Here is a 22,073-nt window from a genome sequence, read left to right as displayed (position 1 = left end):
GTACCTTTTGCACAAATTCGCATTGATTGTTGACCACGTTAATCATCGGTAATGGTTTATTCATTCCTGGATGACATTTTCCTTCAGCCACCATTGGGGAACTTAAAAAGGATTTCTATAAAACTATACTCTTTGGTTCTTTCGTTAAAGTCAAGTAGGTAGAAAAAAAAATCACGACGTTTCGACTGCAACACAAGCAGTCGTCATTAGGAAATATGGCTTCAAATCACGATTGAATTCTATAAAGTTGACCATGTTGCACAATCCAATTCCAGCCACGCACGGGAAAGTAACATCCCATGCACCACACTGCATGTATTATGGTTATGTGGTATTGATGGTTGTGTGCAATATAGCTGTGATTTAATTTAATTCTGCTTACATTGTATTTGTTGTACAAAAGGGGTGACTGTCCATCTATTTGGAATCACAATTTTTATTTATGAAATAACATTTTAATCATGCAACCACGAGTATAACATATAAAGGTTTCTCGAAAGAACTAATTTATAGTGCTATATAAAAAGAAAACCTGTGTTTTATATGTGCTTTTAACAGTAGAATTACTGAAACAAATTTGAAGTACGTCTTAGAGTTCAGAATTATTGCTTTAGAAGAGAAAAGGGAAAAATTACAGGAATTACATGACAAGCATTGAGAAATTATAAATGGAAACATTGATTCATATTACATTAAACAAGCTTGTGTTAATATTTCAAGAAACATTATGATGTAAATATCAATGATCCAGTATGTGTTAAGACGGCGATCACCATCTTGATGGTACTGTTCATCGCCCACAAGAATGTCCTTCTGAGTTTAATAACGCGCCATCACCTGCACATTGGAAATTCACGTAAAATACAGTATTATCTTATGAAATATTACTGACAACCAACATTACAACACAGTAATGGTCATTTATACTCTTTGGTTCTTTCGGTAAAGTCACGTAGGTGGAAATAAAAATATTAAAATTTAGAAAACTTCAAATCTAGAATTAATGGCCATTTCTAAATGTAATTGTAATGTTAAAGGCCAATACAATGGTTGAAACCACTCTGTACATCCAATAACACACTTTCACAGGCCCAATATTGACATGAAATGAATAATTTATATTTTCTCGTCTAAATATCTGGGTATTAAAAAAATGTTCTTGCATACACTTCGTAGTGTAGTTTCAGCCCTGTAAATTGTTATTAAAAGCTGGGGACATGGGGTCAATGGAGAATTCATTTTATATTTTAATATAATTTAGATGCATTTACCCTTTAAAATCTGTCTAGTTTGCAACTTAGGTTCTTGATCCATTTGACCAATTACTGGTTTGCAGTGTAAATAGGAATTTTTTACACTAGGGAGACTTGATTTTTTGGAAAAAGATCATCATATGACTGGCAATTAACTTTTTTTTTATCTAAGAAGGCCTTACTGAGTCTCAAATGTAAATTAAAGGTCCCCGCTGGGATTCACGTCGGGTTGCCATATTTTCTATAGGCCAAATCTAGACATTTCTCAGGTAACATAGACCTATCAACACTGTACCACATAATACCATAATAGAATTTAAACAATACTAACCATTCTAGATATGAATAATTTCCCGCCACCCGAACAGACCTGTCTGTGTAAAACCCAGATCAAACCTGAACAAGTGGAGACCCTAGCTTGAGGACCTACAGCAGTACTCACTCAAACCAACCCCGTTTCCTCGTTTCACATTCCATTTTAAACCTCCTCTCTGCCCTTCTTCACCAATCACCCTTCTGATATTTCCCGCTCTTTCCGTTTCTCCTCACAAATCCGATCAGTGTCATCCACCCACCAATCTGATTGCGTGTCGTGCACGTCAGTGCTCACACCCCCGATCTCTATTCCTTGCCCGAGTGTGCTGTGTGTGCGTGACGTCAGTGACCACTGACCTCTGACCCTTCCTTGGTGTATCTCCCGTTTGCGTGATTGACATGTGCGGCGTGTGTGATGTCGAGTGCGGAAGTTATGCGTGCTGTTTGCGTAGTGCGAATGAATGAGGATGGACGAAACATCCTATACACATGCATCCATTTGCTGTACTGCCATCTTATGGTTAGCTCACAGCCCAAGTTTTAGTTCTGGATGAAGTCTGCATGAGCCACCAGCCTCACATCGAAATTATTGCATCATAAATGTATGTCACCATGTTCAACAAATGATAGAGATATTCCATTAAATATATGAATTTGCAGAGTGTACAAATACTGTTTATAAATATGTATAATCGATGAACATAGTATACGAACGTGTGCGTAAAATTAGTAGTTTGAATGTGCAGCTTACGTTTTGAATCCAGGGAATGTAGGCAGATATACGAGTGAAGACTGTAGGCTTATAGTAATTTTGACAATTCACTGCTGATATAAATGTAACAACGCCATGTGCAACCCATGAATTGTCACTCTTCCGACATAGTAGCGGTCCACCCCAATCACCCTTTGAACGAACGGAAAAGTCATTATTAAACCATTATCCTTAACCACAACTGAAGTTATGAGTCGACGCAATTCTTACATCTGTCAGACTGTCAAATACTGTACTGTGTGAAAACTTTTGATGCATTTTGAGCAGAGTAATCAATGCACTGTACGACTTGGGCACATTATTCCTAATAACACTTTCACAACAAATCAGTAAATTGTTTACAAATTGTCACTCAAATAAGAAATATTCTTACATCGCATGCACCGCTTGTTCCATCACCAGCACATGTTGTGTTTGCAGGTAATTTATTAGACCAAAATGTGCTTAATTTGCATGTGTTGTCGTCCATCACTGGTAGTTTGGCTTGCTGAAGTGTACTGGTAAGTAAACCATCGCCTGAAATATATCGGGAAAATTACAAATAAAACTCAGTCACAACCCTGTTACAATATAATATAATTTATAGATATATTGTACAGTATGTAGTCGAGTCGCAATACGTTTTCCTTTTTCAAAAAGGCAGCATTCAACAAGAAGCTGCACCAAACACGGCAACGCATTCTAAGTTAAAGGAGGCGCAAGGGAATTCTACCATGATGTGGTGAAATCTCATCTTTAACAGCATTGTGCGAAGTTACGAATATCCTCAAAGGTGCACACCGCTGCAGGGTTTTGGAAATCTGCAGCAGTGTCCACAAAGGTCAACACACAACAGATTAATGCAGGTGACCCCTCAATGCCTGGCCGTTGGTTATGTTGTCAGATCCTGCAACTGTTGTAGAGTTACCAGTTGACCTCCAGAGACAACACCTTGGTCACCCACCTTTGGGTGTCCACTTCAATGCCTCTCTTGATAGTCTGACCTCCATCCTGGTACTACTAATGTAATTAACCGTGGAAGGATGATAGTTGTGTTAACGTGGCTGGTTTTTAGATTTTTTTTTACAAAGTAACATAGTAATCCCTCGCCAATTTCGGATTTGCCAACCGCGGTTTATTATTTGTATACCATTTTACCAACCGCGGTCTGGACATTTTAGCACCCATGGGTAAGCACAGCAAGTCACGTGACATAGGTATAACATCATTGCATTGTGGCATGGCATTGTATTGCGTGAGATCATTGTTACAGATTTTGCAGGGCAGTGGTCGTCTGTGGCCCGGACGAAGAGGGGGAGGGTGGGCTGAGCCCCTCTTCCCCCTAACTAGCCCTTCCCTCATCATCCCATTGTCATAATCATCATGAATAATACAGGTGTTGCGCCATAACAAGGCACTGTAAGTCGCTTTACCTGCCACCACGGTCACGGGGTAAAACCCTCCTCGGGTGGCCCGTGACCGGAGGTTAACACCCCAGACCCCCACGGGCTGGGGACTGGGGGGGATAGAGACCGCCCACCGTCAGAGCCGGGTTGTAGCGGACCAGTGGTGGGACCCGTACCCTGGCAGGGTCGGGTCGTTCTAGCCTCCCTTAGCGGCCATGGCAAAGGGACCTGGGTGTAGAGTAGCCTGGGGTGTGTAGAACACTATAGTAGAAGGGAGGCTGAACCTCCCTTAGGCTATCGGGTTGAAGGGGCTGTGACCCCTTCAAATGTTAAGGGTTTGCTACGCACTGTATCGTAGCCTTGTGTTAATAAACGCGTTGCCTCCAGAAGTCATCTCCGTGTAGTTAGTTAGGCGTGGTACCCCTAACCCTCTATTTCCCATAGGCCCTGAACTTTACCAACCACGGATTTCCCTCCCATGGCATTTACCAGTAACTTAACCTCCGCAGTTGGTGAGAGATTGCTGAACTCATTTTATTGACACTACACAGATGCATATTCTATGGTTATTTCGGTAAAGTCACGTAGATAGAAAAAAAATAGATCACAACGTTTCGATCGCAACACAAGCAATCATGATAATTGGTTTTTTACCCTTCTATCTGGCAACAAAACTGACACCTTTTTTACAAGGAGTCATGTTTGCATAGACCGCGGTCTATAGACCGCGGTCTATGCAAACCAATTATCATATTTTTACTGGCAAATGAGGTTCCCATAGTGTACAAGCAATCATCTTCAGGTGAGGGAGAGAAAAGCTGCTGAGACAAGGTATTATATAGACCTGAGAGGGGGGGGTGCCGCCTCGGGTAATAGGGTGAGGCTAGAGATTGTGAGAGATTAGCATGTCAATATATGAGCTTAGTATGTAGATGCCTCGGTGACTGAGCGAGTAGGACATCCAGAGAGGGTTGCCGGGTCGAGGTAAGAGGACGAGGCTAACGGTGAATGAGTGACTGAGCGAGTGAGACATCCAGAGAGGGGTTGCCAGGTCAAGGTAGCAGGGCGAGGCTAGCGGTGATGCCTCGGTGACTGAGCGAGTGGGACATCCAGAAAGGGGTGCTAGGTTGAGGTAAGAGGGCGAGGCTGGCGGTGAATGAGCGACTAGGAAATACAGCCTGTCAATACAGGGATGTTTAGCGAAGTTGACCAGTCTGGGAGTTGAACTAACATAATTCCCATTTGTTCGCTCTTACCACAGTGCCACCAAGGCCCATGTGCCATGAGATAACGAAAAGTGTATCAATGTTGGATAACATATCTTTGTTACTTAAAAATTGCAGAAAGCTTAACAACAACTGTAAAAATTTAATTAAATACAACGGATATCAAACAACGTTTGATGGAACTGGTGGCACGAGATGTTAACTGCCTCGCCTGGTAAACAGGAAGTCGTGGGTTCAGTCCAAACCCTGATGCCTGTATATTTTGAGTTTGCATGTTCTCCCTGTGATCGCGTGGATTTTTCTTCGGGTCCTCCAGTTTTTCACTCCACATTTAGAATCGACATGCGTTTAGAATATTGGGCTGCTCTAAATGTCGACGCGATAAACCATTTAATTGAGCTATCATTTGTCGCTAGGCCACTTCTGAAAAAGAATATAGTATTGTCATTAGTATGACATAAGGATACCAAGTTTGCAGTCGATACCACATTGGGAAGTGGGTAAAAATTGAGTTACAAAATTTGAGGATACAACGACAACAACAACGACAACAGAGTGAGTTAATAAAAAGCGTGTAAAAAAATGCTGCGGCACACCTAGGACTTTGCTGCAGAACCGCCAGTGTGCCACAGCACGCCGGTTGTAAAGCATTGCCATAGAGGACTCTTCTAGAAGTATTCATAATTGGCAAGGTATTTGTGAGTAAAATACATTGTAATTATTATGACTATTATTACATTGATGATAGATGTTACTCATTGCACATTATACTCCATTATTTGTTTTGTGACTACCAAATGTATGTGTGGTCATGCTTGTTGCAACCTACTTATTCTGGAGCCCCAGCCGATGGCGTAGCATGTGCTTGTCAATGACAGTCGCTCGTTGTCACTGGGAAGGCAGGCGAACTGTATTCCATTGTTCAGCGTCACTGGTGCTTTCAGCTTAATCAATCCAATGTCTTTTCTATACACAATTAAAGGGTTTATATTGAGAATGGGAAATATGAGATAAGCATCAAGATATAAAACGTGTACACAATATGGTGGCATGGATCCTAAAGGTATGTAAAACAAATAATGTATTAATTGTTAAACCTACACACTCGATTTTTTTTATTATAAAAAATGTATCGCGGGAAATGGTAGCCTCGCATCTTCGTGTCACCTTAAACAGAACTAATATCCTCATCTAGGTGAATTTTACGTCATCAATTTAAATCCAAATATCAGCAGAGGTGAACAACCGATCCAGTGTACCAACGAAACAGTGAATACAGAATAACTGGGACACAATGGATCAACGTTCACGTCGTGCCCCCCGGGGAAATTAATTATCCTACAAGCAGACTAAATTAAAAGAGAAGCTTCATGAGAAGAGCCTCAAATAATTCTAGTCAACGTCCCCAAGTCGAGAACGCACAGCACCAAGATCACATTTCAGCCCTACGAATCCTCCAACTCAATCTCAAAGGCGTGTCGGCAGCCAAGCGTAGCATCATTTACAGTGAGAGAAAAAAGTATTTGATCCCCTGCTGATTTTGTACGTTTGCCCACTGACAAAGAAATGATCAGTCTATAATTTTAATGGTAGGTTTATTTGAACAGTGAGAGACAGAATAACAACAAAAAAATCCATAAAAACGCATGTCAAAAATGTTATAAATTGATTTGCATTTTAATGAGGGAAATAAGTATTTGACCCCTTTGCAAAACATGACTTAGTACTTGGTGGCAAAACCCTTGTTGGCAATCACAGAGGTCAGACGTTTCTTGTAGTTGGCCACCAGGTTTGCACACATCTCAGGAGGGATTTTGTCCCACTCCTCTTTGCAGATCTTCTCCAAGTCATTAAGGTTTCGAGGATGACGTTTGGCAACTCGAACCTTCAGCTCCCTCCACAGATGTTTTATGGGATTCAGGTCTGGAGACTGGCTAGGCCACTCCAGGACCTTAATGTGCTTCTTCTTGAGCCACTCCTTTGTTGCCTTGGCCGTGTGTTTTGGGTCATTGTCATGCTGGAAAACCCATCCACGACCCATTTTCAATGCCCTGGCTGAGGGAAGGAGGTTCTCACCCAAGATTTGACGGTACATGGCCGGTCCATCGTCCCTTTAATGCGGTGAAGTTGTCCTGTCCCCTTAGCAGAAAAACACCCCCAAAGCATAATGTTTCGACCTCCATGTTTGACGGTGGGGATGGTGTTCTTGGGGTCATAGGCAGCATTCCTCCTCCTCCTCCTTACACGGCGAGTTGAGTTGATGCCAAAGAGCTCCATTTTGGTCTCATCTGACCACAACACTTTCACCCAGTTGTCCTCTGAATCATTCAGATATTCATTGGCAAACTTCAGACGGGCATGTGTATGTGGTTTCTTGAGCAGGGGGACCTTGCGGGCGCTGCAGGATTTCAGTCCTTCACGGCGTAGTGTGTTACCAACTGTTTTCTTGGTGACTATGGTCCCAGCTGCCTTGAGATCATTGACAAGATCCTCCCGTGTAGTTCTGGGCTGATTCCTCACCGTTCTCATGATCATTGCAACTCCACGAGGTGAGATCTTGCATGGAGCCCCAGGCTGAGGGAGATTGACAGTTCTTTTGTGTTTCTTCCATTTGCGAATAATTGCATCAACTGTTGTCACCTTCTCACCAAGCTGCTTGGCGACGGTCTAGTAGCCCATTCCAGCCTTGTGTAGGTCTACAATCTTGTTCCTGACATATCTGAATGACAGCAGCTCAAGTTTAAAGAAAACTGCCTTCCTCAACATTCGCAGGATTGTCCAGCAGAGACTCAGAGTTATGCAAGACGCCTGGCTGTGCGCAAAAGCTGAGGAGATCCAATCCTACGCTGACAGTAACAACACCAAGTGCCTCTATTATGCACTCAAGCAGGTCTATGGTCCGCAACACTCAGGAACTTCACCTCTCCTGAATTCAGATGGAACAACACTCCTCACGGAGAAGCGCAAAATACTTGCAAGATGGGTCGAACACTACAGCGCGGTCCTCAACCGGCCATCATGCATAAATGAGGAAGCAATTGCGAGACTGCCTCAAGTTGAAATAAACCAGTCCCTGGCTGTTCTACCATCCATTGAGGAAACCAGCAAAGCCATAACACTCCTCTCGTCAGGCAGAGCTCCAGGGTCCGATGCCATTCCAGCAGAAATCTACAAGGCTGGAGGGCCTCGCTTAGTTGAGAAACTGACCGACCTCTTCCAGTCTCTGTGGAAATTAGAAGCTGTTCCCAAGGAGTTCAAGGACACTACTATAATCAATCTATATAAAAGGAAAGGCAATCAGCAGGACTGCGACAACCATAGAGGCATCTCCATACTATCAGTCGCTGGCAAAATCTTGGCAAGAATCCTTCTGAACCGCCTAATTGTCCACCTAGACCAGGGTCTGCTACCTGCGAGTTAGTGTGGTTTCAGAAAAGACCGCGGAACCATTGACATGGTATTTACTGCCCGGCAGTTACAGGAGAAATGCCAAGAAAAAAAATGTTGATCTATATATGGCTTTCGTTGATCTAACAAAAGCATTCGACACAGTCAGCCGGAAGGGCCTATGGAAAATCATGGCCAAGTTTGGGTGTCCAGACAAGTTAATTGGCATTGTGCGCAAACTCCATGATGACATGATGGCCAGCGTCAGAGACCAGCAAGAACTCTCTGGTCCGTTCCCAATCACAAACGGGGTGAAGCAAGGCTGCGTTTTAGCGCCAACGCTCTTCAGCATGGTGTTTTCTGCCATGCTGCAAGACTCATTCCAGAACCACAACACTGGGATTAACTTCATCTACCGTTTTGACGGTGGGCTATTCAATCTGCGGAGGATGCAAGCCAAAACTCGAGTGGAGGAAATCACTGTTCGAGAACTTTTGTTTGCTGATGACTGTGCACATAGATGATGAAGTTAACATCAGGATTGTTAAGGCCAGTGCAGCCTTTGGACGTCTACGTGACTCGGTATGGGAAAGGACTGGCATCAAGCAGGAGACAAAACTGAAGGTCTACCGGGCTGTTGTCTTACCAACTCTTCTGTATGGGTGCGAAGCCTGGACAGTTTACCAGCGCCATGCCAAGAAATTGAATCATTTCCACTTGAGCTGTCTGAGGAAACTGCTGAGGATCAAGTGGCAAGACAGAATCCCTGACACGGAAGTCCTCAGCAAGGCAAATATCCCCAGCATCTACACCTTGCTTGCGAAGGAACAGCTTAGATGGACTGGCCACGTGACCAGAATGCCCTACGCGAGACTTCCAAAACAAGTCTTCTTTGGCGAGCTGAGGAATGGCAAGCGAGCACAAGGTGGCCCCAAAAAGCGCTACAAGGACACCCTGAAAGCTTCCTTGAAGAGCTTTGGATTCGACCTTAAAAGCTGGGAATCCCTAGCACAGGACCGACCTGCCTGGAGAAGAAAAGTACAGGACGGTGCAGTCCTCTGTGAGAGTAGGAGACGCTCCTGTGCCATCTTGAAGAGGCAGCAGCGCAAATCTACCAAGGAAGGCCGTATGGCTGCACCTCAGAGCTCTACATCCTCCTTGACCTGTCCAGTGTGCCACAGGGAATTCCGGGCTCGGATTGGACTCTTCAGCCATCTGCGCACTCATCAAAACCCAACATAATGACAAACGTGCCTTGGTCATCATCAACTTTGATGGACGAACAAGAAGAAGAAGGTCTACAATCTTGTTCCTGACATCCTTGGTGAGCTCTTTGGTCTTGGCCATGGTGGAGAGTTTGGAATCTGATCGATTGATTGCTTCCGTGAACAGGTGTCTTTTATAAAGGTAACAAGCTGATATTATGAGCACTCCCTTTAAGAGTGTGCTCCTAATCTCAGCTCTTTACCTGTATAAAAGACTCCTGGGAGCCAGAAATCTTTCTGATTGAGAGGGGGTCAAATACTTATTTCCCTCATTAAAATGCAAATCAATTTATAACATTTTTGACATGGGTTTTTCTGGATTTTGTTGTTGTTATTCTGTCTCTCACTGTTCAAATAAACCTACCATTAAAATTATAGACTGATAATTTCTTTGTCAATGGGCAAATGTACAAAATCAGCAGGGGATCAAATACTTTTTTCCCTCACTGTAAATCCTTGCTGCCCAACACTGCTAATTTCACCTGCCTGCAAGAAACCCACATTGGCCCAATCAACAAACTCAGTGGAGGTCTACTCACCCTCAAATCAGCAGGACCGGAAAGCAACCGCTTCGTTTAGGAACTTTGCATTCGCTAAATAGAATACATTGAATAACTATAAAGATATAAATGAATCTTCCTGGCCAGAAACCGAAGGGAAAAACAACATTGACATTTATGCCTTAGAGGAGACGCATATTGAGGACAGCATGTAGATGGTAAGCTACAAAATAAATGTTTACACCCTTGCTGACTCCATCTACCACACTAATATCCTCGCCACCTTGCTAAGACAAGGCTTAACGTTATACACCCTCAAGTATACCACAACAAGTGATGGCACATCGAAAATAACTGTCACAATTAGTCATGTGTTGGTCATTGATGTGTAGTGTTGTAAAGATTGACAAATAAACTTCTTTATGAAGCACACGTTGTTTATTGTCTTTTACTACAGGGTCCGTAGCATGAAGGGTATATCGGTCCCTTCACCCACTTCCTAGGGAGCTATGGCCTCCGAACTATACGGGACCTACGCTGGTGACCCGTTCCCTGTCGTCCTCCGGCTGGGACCTAGGAGAGACTAACTGACCCTGACCTCCTTGTCTGTGGGTTCTGCCCACTGGCCTCACTGAGCTCCAGTCCTTATGTAGTAAGTTGCAGGAGGCTTGGACGACGTAGTTGGAGGCACACTTATTTATTAACACCAACGTATTTACAGAGACGGGGATACACAACACTTGAAGGGGTATCGGCCCCTTCACCTGTCTAACAGGGAGCCCCAACGTCTAACCCGGCTAGCCTACTACCAGGTCCTCCAATACAGAGCTAAGGGAAGCTATCTATCCCAGCCCTGGTCAAGCTGGGATTTACGGCACCCTGAGTCTCCAGACCGGCTCTTATAAGAACATCGGTCTGGGCTCTCGGGGCCACGCCACCGGCTTTCCCTGGTCGGTCCTGACAAGGACAGTGAGCCAGGGGAGTTCCAGGGCCTACTCTAGCTGGTCTTCAATCTACGCTGGATAAAGCTAACACTCGACCTCGAGCCCTCCGGCTCACCACCTTATATAGCAATCGCCCCCCCCCCCCCCCCCGGGGGGGGCCGTGGGGGATGGCAGGTGCGGACGTCGATGTAAGCACCTTCTCAGCGTACGGCCATAACCACGCCCCTTGTGTTTGTTTGCCATCCGTACCAATACACCTCTACACTTAGAAGGGCTGCAAAGCTTAGGACCATGGTCCTATTCTCCAGCCCGGGCTTCAGTCTTCGGCATGTAGATAACTGAGCCAGAGCTCTGAGTGCTCTGGCGCCCTGTTGACAGTAAGTGGAACTGCAGGGCTTTTGGATGGTGAGTGACAATTACTCCTACAGATGTATACAAGCCCCTGATTAAAGGAATGGCCATTACCACCACTGCCAGCAGTCACTCACCCTGCTATATATGTGGGTGACTTCAACAGCAACTACACAAAAATGGGTTTTATTCAGAAAATATTGAAGCCACATCATTTGTTTTGATGGGACGAGTGACATATGCAATTAGCAGCCTGCACGCCCTATGGATTTGACCATCCGTACCTCCAGCCACCCAACCAGCAACAGTTTAACAATAATACAATAAAATAAAAAGTACCTGTGTTGAACCAGGTTCCTCCACGCCCCCAACGTCACCAGCACTCCCTACCTCTTGCATGTTACAACCCTCAGGCCCCCTCCTACCCGCATGCGTCCCCAGTCGCCCCCCAAACCCGTGTCCTCCTCCTCGCGCACCCCTTCCCGCGAGCGGCCCCGTCCCCCCCCCCCCCCCACTGCACGCCCCCACTCACTGCTGGCCACCCGCATGCCCCCTCCCCTCTACGCATGTAGGCGACGCATGGCAAGCCAGCCAGCAAAACTTCTTCCTAATATTGTATGGGTCGTCATCCGATGATCATGCCTCACAAAATCATGCAAACATTTTTATTTTTTTTGTGGGACGGACACAGACACACATAAACTGACACTATATAAAGTAGACATGTAATACTTACTCACTGCTGGTGACGTTCAATCCGGAATGGTAAGCAGTAAGGTAGACTTCTGAAACATATGCCCCAGCCTCCTGCTGGTATATATTGTGCTTGCCAAGCACTACTCGTAGATAATACGTGTCGCTGCGGATATCACATAAACAACGCAACTCAAACAGCTTTTATTCCATTTAAGGTCTTCCAAATTTTTTTTTATTATAAATAACAAGGTATCATTCATCCTAAGAAACAAAAGCATGGCTACATACAATTAAATATCTACAACGTATATCTGTATAACTAACACAATAGCAGGTTTGTCATTATTAATATCTAAAAACTTGAATGCAAATGAAAAACGTACTTGGCACAGCTGCCACTTGTGAGAACCCACTGTGGGGCGATTAGGGTTCCACTACAAGAGTGGTACCATCTGTTTGTCTCCGAACTGTAGTATTGCACAGAAACCTGTTGTCATCACATCAACATACATACCAGCAGTCAAAGTTTATAATCATTTAAAAATACACGTCAGAATCTTTAATTCTACTGGAGAAATCTGATGAGCTATGAAGCTCTTTTTCACAGATGTCCAGTAGGGGCAGGTCAGAAAGTGACAATACACCTAACATGGATGCACCGATTTATGAATTAATGTAAATGCGTATGCTCATGATAAAGGCATCGAATCATGTATGTAATAGAGTAATCTAAATAAAATGTTCGCAAAAAGATGGAATCGGGTTTTTTATTATCAAATATTTACAAACATTCTTCGTGGAATAAAAAATAAATGAAGGATTCATTAGCAGTGGGGAGGTCATCATTCAGCAGTGGAATGGACATGGCTGATGATTATTAGTGGTGTGTAGATGTAGTGGCGGTACGCGCTGACAAGGGGGGGGGGGCGTGTGTGTGAGCGCGCCGGGTGTGGCTACATCTAGTGTGGTGGTGTTGACGCGCGCCGACAGTGATGGATCACGGGGCGGCGCGGGGTGCGTGGTTGTGCGCACTGACACAAGGTGGGAAATAGGATCGTGGGCAGCACGCAGTGATTGGTCGACTGGGATGGGTGCTCTCAGCGACGTCCGCATGGAGGACTATAAAGGGGGACGCGCGGGAGCACTCGGGGAGTTAATAACCAGTTGAAGATCGAAGACGGAGTTGAAAAGGTAGGGCCCTGAGACCCCTAGTCCCGCTGTCCTTGTAAGGGCCGGGACCCTGTGTGGCTCAGAGGCGAGACTGTGGGACCCGTGGTCTGACGTCCATGTGGGACGAGGCTGTGGGACCCAGAGTCGAGACGGACACCCCAGCCGGGTGGGTTCCGAGAAGCTACGGAGCGTAAGAGCCCGTGTGGGTGTAGCCAGGGGAACCCCGTGGGTTAGGCTGCAGTTAGCCACCCGTGTAATATAAGTTGGTGTTAATAAAAGAGTGTGCTACCCGTAAAGTCGTCTCCCGCCAAGTTACTACATTACACAGACACAACTATGCAAACGCCACCACAATCCTCATTAACGTTACTTCATAACATAATTTGTTTTAATAGGCTGACGTTTATATATTTCATGTGACAATGCAATATGAGTTTCCTTTTGTATTTGGCATTATTGTTTTTGAACTTTACTATACTATCAGTATCAATAAATATTACTGAGCGGTGCTTACAATGTCTTAAACTGTAGTTGACTCAAAATAAACCTGTTACAAGCTTTTTACACTAATGAGTGGGAGATGGTAGTCTTCACGTGGCCCACCTGTTATGTGTTTTCGTGTTCCCTTCAACACAACTTTATATATCATCATCTAGGTGAATTGGATAGCGTAAATTTGAATCCAGATATGATCAGTTGAGATGAATGCCAAAAAAGGCCATAAACTGATTGGTCGTGGTCTTCGAGTTTATCAAAAAGATATTGAAGGACTCAAGACTTAAATGTCACTTTTCTGGCCAGAAACCTAAAGGACTAGAGGTCGGTATCCCTCGATTTACAAAAGGGATGTGTTAAAAAAAAACACGTAAAACAAAATGTAGTAAATCGATATGGCTTTTCACATTAATTGAATACTACTAACCTAAAAATATATACCTATATGACTTTGCATAGTACAAACAAAATAAAATGAACGTAAATATTAAAACGATTGAATAATCTGAAAGAAAAACAACATTTTCAGGGAACTTGTAAAAAAATACACATGTTTGAAAACAGTGTCACGGTATTGTGGGGATACCGTTGTTATATATATATATAGGCCTTTTTCCAAAAATGTATATTAAGAATAATTCTGCCATTTTATTTCTTATAATTGACCGGGGCGAGCATGGGATATGAAAGGGTGAGACACACCCCACCCCTCACACCCAGCTGCCTTACCGCATTAAAAGCAACTCGAGGGAAAAAGCCATAAAACCATTAAATAACAAACTCCGGGGCAAAGAGGGGTTAGCGACTATCTGGGAAATCTCCAGGTTGTCAGATGACCATATGACACGACCTTTCCAAACGTTTTGGACAGTTCACAAACAAATCTCCAGAGCCATAAAACACAGGCACATAGCAGGGACAAACGGACATTATAACTGATATACTTTTTTTTATACGGTAAAAGTTTGAAGCTTGGCTATAAGAATAAGTCGACATTTTAGACTGCAGTATTACTTATTTTATTTTGTATTGTATCTTTCTATCTATGTGACTTTACCAAGAGAACCAAGGAATATGAATTCCGGCAGTCAAGAAAGCTTAAGTGGAAACTTAGTTACATCTCAAATCTCAGGATATCAAAATATAACTCGAAAATAAAGAGCACGGATCCCTGGATACAGACAGGGAGCAAAAGTTAATAAAACCCTTGAAATACCGGAGGTAACATCTAATGACATTACAAATCTTGGTTAAACATATACCAAATAATAATCACAAGAGATTAGACTGGGGGTAACTCAGAAGAGATACAAGAAAAATAGGTCAAACACACAAGACCAGATAATATGTATTCCATGGAATCAGAGCCTCCCCGGCCGCCTTTGTCTTCCAACAATTTTACAATACATGGTAGCCATAAAATACGATTGACGGGTGCCTCCCCTCTCTTTTAGCAGAGACCACGGAGAAGGAGGGGATGCAAACAAAGCATAAACTTTGACGGAAAACAGCCTGTCCGGGGTCACCAAGGGAAGAGGGGGGGGGGCAATCAGGCACGGCCGCGGGGGGAGAGCAATGACAGAGGGCATCTGTTTTTTTTTCCTCGCAAGAGACGGGCAGAGAGGGGAGAGAATTGCAGATAAAAACAGAGACACGACCCATACATCGAGATCAACAATGGGTGTGGTACAGGTAGGAACAATGTTCCACACTGCCCACCAGGGATGTATTGTCTGTCTTACTGTCTGTCTGTCGTGCATAAATAAATATATAACACGAACAGCTCTTTGATTGGTGGAGACCTACTGTCGGGTACGGAGAGGGGAGGTGCCTGAGGGAGGAGGGTCAGGGGAGGGGCCTAAGGGAGGGGGGAGTCAGGAGAGGGGTCCGAGGGGGGGGTCAGGGGAGGGGCCTGAGGGGGGGGTGCTCAGCGGAGGGGCCTGAGGGGGGGGGTGCTCAGCGGAGGGGCCCTGAGGGGGCGTGCTCAGCGGAGGGGCCTGAGGGGGGGGGGTCAGGGGAGGGGCCGGAGGGGGGGGGGTGCTCAGCGGAGGGGCCTGAGGGGGGGTGCTTAGCGAAGGGGCCTGAAGGGGGGGGTCAGGGGAGGGGCCTGTGAGGGGGGGTCAGGGGAGGGGCCTGAGGGGGGGGGGTCAGGGGAGAGGCCTGAGGGGGGGGGGTCAGGGGAGGGGCCTAAGGGAGGGGGGTCAGGGGAGGGGCCTGAGGGGGGGGAATGTCAGGGGAGGGGCCTAAGGGAGGGGGGCGGGCAATAGTTCAGGGGGCTGTCTGCCTGGCTACCTAGAGTCAAGTTATCTATATATATAAAATCGCAAATCTGTCTGTCGGTCTGTCTGTCTGTGTGTGTGTCTGTGTGGCCGGACCATACGCAGTTTCATTGGACGGCGGTTGCCCCTGCCAACGGGTAGCGACGCCTTCGCCGCTTTCATTGGACGGCGGTTGCCCCTGGCAATGGGTAGCGACGCCTTCGCCGCGGGGTGGACGCCATTTTTAATTCCCGTTAAAAATAGGCACACGCATTAACACGCGACTATGAGGTCAATTCATCAAAGTTTCACGTCCTCTTCACTCCCCCCCCCCCACCACAATGTGTGCAATTACTATTATAGGGTCTGTAGATTATAAAAATATAGCGATTAGACAGTATTATTGTAGCGCGGGCGGGGGGGGGGGGGGGGGACGGCACCCGTACCCAGCCTCAAACCGGGTGGGAAAATCAGGCGAGGCCGGAGGCTCTGCACGGTGCTAGGCCTCGACACCCACCACGCGACTCTGAGGTAAATTCATCAAAGTTTCACGTCCTCTACAGAGTGCTGAGGGAGGGAGAGTGGTGAGGGGGGGAGGGAGAGTGGTGAGGGAGGGAGAGTGGTGAGGGAGGGAGAGTGGTGAGGGAGGGAGAGTGGTGAGGGAGGGAGAGTGGTGAGGGAGGGAGAGTGGTGAGGGAGGGAGAGTGGTGAGGGAGGGACAGTGGTGAGGTAGGGAGAGTGCTGAGGGAGGGAGAGTGGTGAGGGAGGGAAAGTGGTGAGGGAGGGAGAGTGGTGAGGGAGGGAGAGTGGTGAGGGAGGGAGAGTTCTGAGGGAGGGAGAGTGGTGAGGGAGGGAGAGTGGTGAGGGAGGGAGAGTGGTGAGGGAGGGAGAGTGGTGAGGGAGGGAGAGTGGTGAGGGAGGGAGAGTGGTGAGGGAGGGAGAGTGGTGAGGGAGGGAGAGTGGTGAGGGTGGAAGAGTGGTGAGGGAGGGAGAGTGGTGAGGGAGGGAGAGTGGTGAGGGAGGGAGAGTGGTGAGGGAGGGAGAGTGGTGAGGGAGGAAGAGTGGTGAGGGAGGGAGAGTGGTGAGGGAGTGAGAGTGGTGAGGGAGGGAGAGTGGTGAGGGAGGGAGAGTGGTGAGGGAGGGACTCAGCCTCAAAACGAGTAACTGCTGTGGCGTATTAACATCGCCACTGGGGAGACAAAGGCGGCCGGGCGTGGTGGATCCAAGTCCCGGGCGAAGCCGGGTACTTATGCTAGTCTTCTATACAGGTAGGAACAGCAGGTTCCACACTTGCCCATTAGGGAGTATTTGTCTGTCTGTCGTGCACGAATGCGCTGTCCAACCAAGTTCTTACCTGCCCACTCCGAAGGAACGTGTTTAAATTTCGATGTAAAGCTTTCGTGACTGCAGGGATTCATCTTCTTGGTTCTTTCGGTAAAGTCACGTAGAAGGGAAGTAATAAAATAATAAAAATTAAACAATAAAATAATTATCACGACGTTTCGGCCACAACGCAAGCAGCCATCCTCAGGTGAAGACCAGGTCTGTCGGGGAGACAGCGTCATTCATTCAGACGCTGTCTCCCCGACAGACCTGGTCTTCACCTGAGGACGGCTGCTTGCGTTGTGGCCGAAACGTCGTGAGAATTATTTTATTATGTTTTCTTTTTTATTATTTTATTACTTCCCTTCTACGTGACTTTACCGAAAGAACCAAGAAAATGGGTGTGGTGTCTCGCAGAGAAGAGGCGCGAGGTGATGCTAGGTGCTGAGTTCGGCATGGACCGACAGAATATCGCTGAAAGTTTTATTCTACATTTACCCTGATGTTTTGAGTCGCTTGCAAAGTCAAGGATTGTGATAAGTTGTATTGTACTAAGCTTTCACAGTTGTGCAAGAGGTGTGCGAATACAATCTATAAGTTTTGAGAGTAAGTGACCAAGCCAGCAACAAGCAGCGCACAGCAAGATCCCTCTTGGAGGAAGGACGGAGAGCACGGAAGTTGAGCAAAGGAAAGGCGAAGCCCTGAAGGAAGGGTGGGAGAGGCATTACGGGATGCCAGTGTGAAGCTGGCAGCTGCCCGCCAAAGGAGAGAGAACGGAGCAGTGGAAAGAGCCTGAGCCAGCGCAGCCCTGAAGTAAGGGCGGGTGTCCGTGTGAAGCTGGCAGCTGCACGATCAAGGAGAGAGATAGAGTGACTAGCAACGACAAGCAATCAACCAGGAGAAAGGGCGGAAAGCGCCAAGCATCGACCAAGCTAGCATCGCAGTCGCAGAGAACCAGCTGCATGAGCAACCGGGCATCGCCAGAGAGCACGGAGCCGGGGAGAGCGCGTAGCAGCGTGCAACCAGCTCCACCGAGCAAGGGTGTCTGCAGCTGCCAGCGGACGAGCGGCAACAGCGATCGAGCATCTTCAAGGACAAGCATCGTGCCGACGCAGCTCATCCAGTAGTGGAAGGAGCCTGCAGCTGCAGCGGACAAGCAGCTGCAGCTGATGCCCCGAGCGAGAGAGAGCAACGAAGCCGTTTGTATGACATGCCCACCCTCACACTCACCGCTCCGCAGGGAACAAACTAAATTTTGGTACAAGGAATGCCCAACCTCGGCGTCTGCTTTACGCAAAAAATTGAACAAGAAGACAAACTACCAACACACATATCGGGACTAATAATAATAAGACCAATGATAAGACTATGCTATCGGTGGCATCAATAGCTACCACACACACCCCATGGTGCTACTCAGAAAATGACAACACTGGAGAGAAACACGTGGAATGGTTGTCAGCACAGGATACATTCATTATACGACCACACAAATCCGGGGCACATTTCATTCAGCTGATAGAAAGCGGACCATGACCCAGAACTTACACTTCATCTCAAAGGACAAGAATGGACAGCCACTAATTGCGTCATGAACAATTATTGGTAAATTTGCAGACCCAACACAGACTGCCAGTCACATACACTGGGCTACCGATACTGGTCATAACCTCAAAACTACATCCTCGTTGTAAAGTTCATAAGGCCAACTGGCCCAGCTATGAAAAATAAACCAAAGCGCAACTGAATAACCTAGAGCCAAAGCCTGTAATCTTCAATAAATTCATAAAAATTCTGTCATTTGTCACAAGAAATTACATTCTGGGGGGGGGGGGGGGGGGGGGTCGGAAAATATACATGCCATGTTGGTAATAAAAAATGGAACATCTCTTCAAAGAGTTCATCAGACAAGGTGAAAAAGATAAGGGCAACGCACTGCTAGTGTTCCTGAACTCTGCTGAAGAGAACGGTGGAAATACCTCGCTACAGATTTGGACTTAACTCACTCAAGCCATGAAGCCTGGTAACTCCTCTGGAACCTAGGTTACTCAACCAACAGAGCACAGACTACCAAACCCTAAAGCAAATACTATGGCTTCCTACACACTATCCTGCTCAAAGACACCAATGGACAATCGCACCAAACAAGGTGTCCGGAAACAACTCGCCATAACTTTGAGTCAACTACCGGAAGCAATAATCTAGTGAGAGTACACTCACTGAAGTGGAAGGGGCCCTCAGGGCCATAAAGTCTTAACAAGGCACAGGGATATGATAGCCTTTGTCCTGAGTTCCTAAAGAACCTGGGAATATATGGACCATAAACAAGACACGTACTGTAATATCTTGACTTAAAGCTTTCGTGACTGCAGGAATTTATATAATTTGGGTATTTCGGTAAAGTAACGTAGATAGTGTTGTATGTGTTGGCATTATGAAATTTTGATGAAAATAATAAAAATTAATAATTTTCCGAAAAATGCGCAAATCGCATTAATTATGTTAATGTGTGTATTACTATGCATAAATTATGATAATGCGTGTAATTATATGCATAAATTATGATAATCACGGAGATAATCGTGGTAATTTATGTGGAGGCTTGCGATTATGTTAATGTGTGCAGTTATGATAATTTGCTTAGTTTCGTTTATCCAGAGTTATCAATCAGGATAACACGATTATCATAGATTCATTTACCGATTATCCTAGTGTGTGTTATAATATTTTAGGTCTCCATTTTCATATCTCATCGCAGGATACAGCTCTTATGAATAAGATGGTTTTGCATGGACTTGGAAAGAACACTCAATATGCTTCTGTGTTAACAATTTTATTCTAACAAACACGTGACATTCTATCATGCAGGTCAAACATGCGTCAATAATTCATGGGCAAGATTATGCAATTAACTAATATGAACGACAAACTTATGCAGTTGTGAAATTATGCAATTATGCAATATGAATAACGAAACTCTTATGCATTTGACTAAAATGAATGAATAAACACTTATGCATTTGTGAAATTATGCAATTATGCAATATGAATAACGAAACTCTTATGCATTTGACTAAAATGAATGAATAAACACTTATGCATTTAACGAACTGAATGACTAAAAACACTTCTATCAATTGTAACCTCTACTTTTCCTACCAGGCATCTCATTAGTTCGCCCATGTATCGATCACAATCGGCGACTGGTCGAGTTTGAAAACAAGCATGACACACTTCCTATGGCGGTAATATAGCACTTATTATACCCAAGAGGCGAAAGTATATGTCAATAGATTCATCGGCAAGTATAAAAATCCTCTTAACGGAATGTTTGATACAATGGTGGGTGAGGGCGTGTGGGCGCGAGAGCGAATCTGGCTCTGTTTTAATTAATTCTTCGGCGAGATTCTGGGACAAAGGAAACTGGTTTGACAAGATTTTCTCTGTGTTTTCTTGAGTCTGTATGTGGGGAGCGATACGACCTCTGTTGTTTGTGCGAGCGGCAGCTGAGACTTTCTCCGCTGTGAGGTGAGCGGCGGCGCTCGTTCAGAAGACTTTGACTCTTTTTCTCCACGGCGGGATGACGAGTCGGTTTGGGTTGATGCTGGTCGATCTGGGTGTCGCTCGTTGTCGCTCGGTGTCGCACGGTGGCGCACGGTGGCGCACGTTCAGCGCAAAGTGGTGCACGGTGGCGCACGGTGGCGCAAGGTGGCGCAAGTTGGCGCTCGTTCAGCGATCTCCGCCTTTCCTGCGGGTTGTTCGCTGGTCGTCACTCTGACGAGGAGCGATGCTTCGTTCGTGGCAGGGTGGACGTTGGCGTCTTTGTTGGCTTCACTCGCAGCTCTGCGACTCAGGGTAGCGATTCTTCTCAGGTGATGCAGACCTCGGCTTGTAGCTACGCGTCGCTACTCCGCGACCCTCGTCATTCTGAATGACAGGAGCTTCTTCGTTGGCGGCGACGAGGAGAGATGGTTGTCGCCCTGGAGAACTCTGGTGGGGCCTTAGCCCGGAGACGAGATGAGATGTAGGCCGGAGCTCGTGAAGATCTGTGGTGGAGCCGAAGATGGGCTCGTAGCCCGGATGATATGTGTGTTGGAGCCGAAGCCCGGACGATATGCTTTGTATGGATTTTCCTTCGGTTTATATCGGAAAATTCCACTCGGCTTCCCGAGTTGTTCAAAAGCTGTGTCATAAAACCTTCCTGTGGGGGTGGACCATCTGCGTCCGTGTGTGTGTCCGTCCGTGTGTTTCGCGTGCGTGTTTGTCCGTGTGTTTCGCGTGCGTGTTTGTCCGTGTGTTTATTAGCTTTGAAGACACAGCTGTGTGTGTCGTTCTGGAAGAAAGGGGGTGGGGGTGGGGGCCTCGTGTCGGCTGCTTCAGAAGTTATCCATTAGCCAGACCGATGATTCGCGTTGAGTTAAAAAAAACATTCGAATCCATGTTTTGTTACTGAATAATATTTGTCGCGAAAACCTACGCGTTAAGCGAGCTTAACTATTCACTCCCTTGCTCTGGGATCACATCCTTTGTCTCACACAGCTTAAGTTGGTTTGGTTTGGAAGTTGAAATGCGACTTATTTGCTGCTTGGTTATGCCGAAACCGTGTTCACGATGTTTCATCGTGACCCGATCTCCCATGGAAATGTCATTTCCTGGCTTGTGCAATTTTTGCTGTCCGTGTTGTGGGAAGACAAAGGCGGTTGTTTCCACGGTGGGAGCACCCGGCGTATGCT

General features: G+C 46.0%; 1 protein-coding gene across 2 annotated transcripts in view; it reads right to left on the bottom strand.

Moving 5' to 3' along the window:
• Window positions 1-384: 384 nt before the first annotated feature.
• The window catches only part of LOC133340924 (chymotrypsin-like elastase family member 2A), a 32,975-nt gene continuing 11,286 nt past the window's right edge, over window positions 385-22,073 (bottom strand). The window contains exons 3-8 of one of the 2 annotated variants that reach the window (XM_061549423.1): window positions 12,478-12,581; window positions 12,135-12,257; window positions 5,781-5,917; window positions 2,714-2,856; window positions 2,320-2,472; window positions 385-837 (exon numbers count right to left, since the gene is read on the bottom strand). In XM_061549423.1, coding sequence (XP_061405407.1) covers window positions 820-837; window positions 2,320-2,472; window positions 2,714-2,856; window positions 5,781-5,917; window positions 12,135-12,257; window positions 12,478-12,581 — 678 coding nt within the window. In that variant the 3' untranslated portion in view covers window positions 385-819. Of the gene's footprint in view, window positions 838-2,319; window positions 2,473-2,713; window positions 2,857-5,200; window positions 5,375-5,780; window positions 5,918-12,134; window positions 12,258-12,477; window positions 12,582-22,073 lie in introns of those variants that run through there. The other variant, XM_061549424.1, reaches the window with a different exon arrangement.

The sequence above is a fragment of the Lethenteron reissneri genome, chromosome 10 (genome assembly GCF_015708825.2).
Source record: "Lethenteron reissneri isolate LAM-NWPU_2019-01 chromosome 10, ASM1570882v1, whole genome shotgun sequence".
NCBI lineage: Eukaryota > Metazoa > Chordata > Hyperoartia > Petromyzontiformes > Petromyzontidae > Lethenteron > Lethenteron reissneri.
The sequence above is the reverse complement of the archived record's forward strand: the minus strand, read 5'-3'. Positions and strand labels throughout refer to the sequence as shown.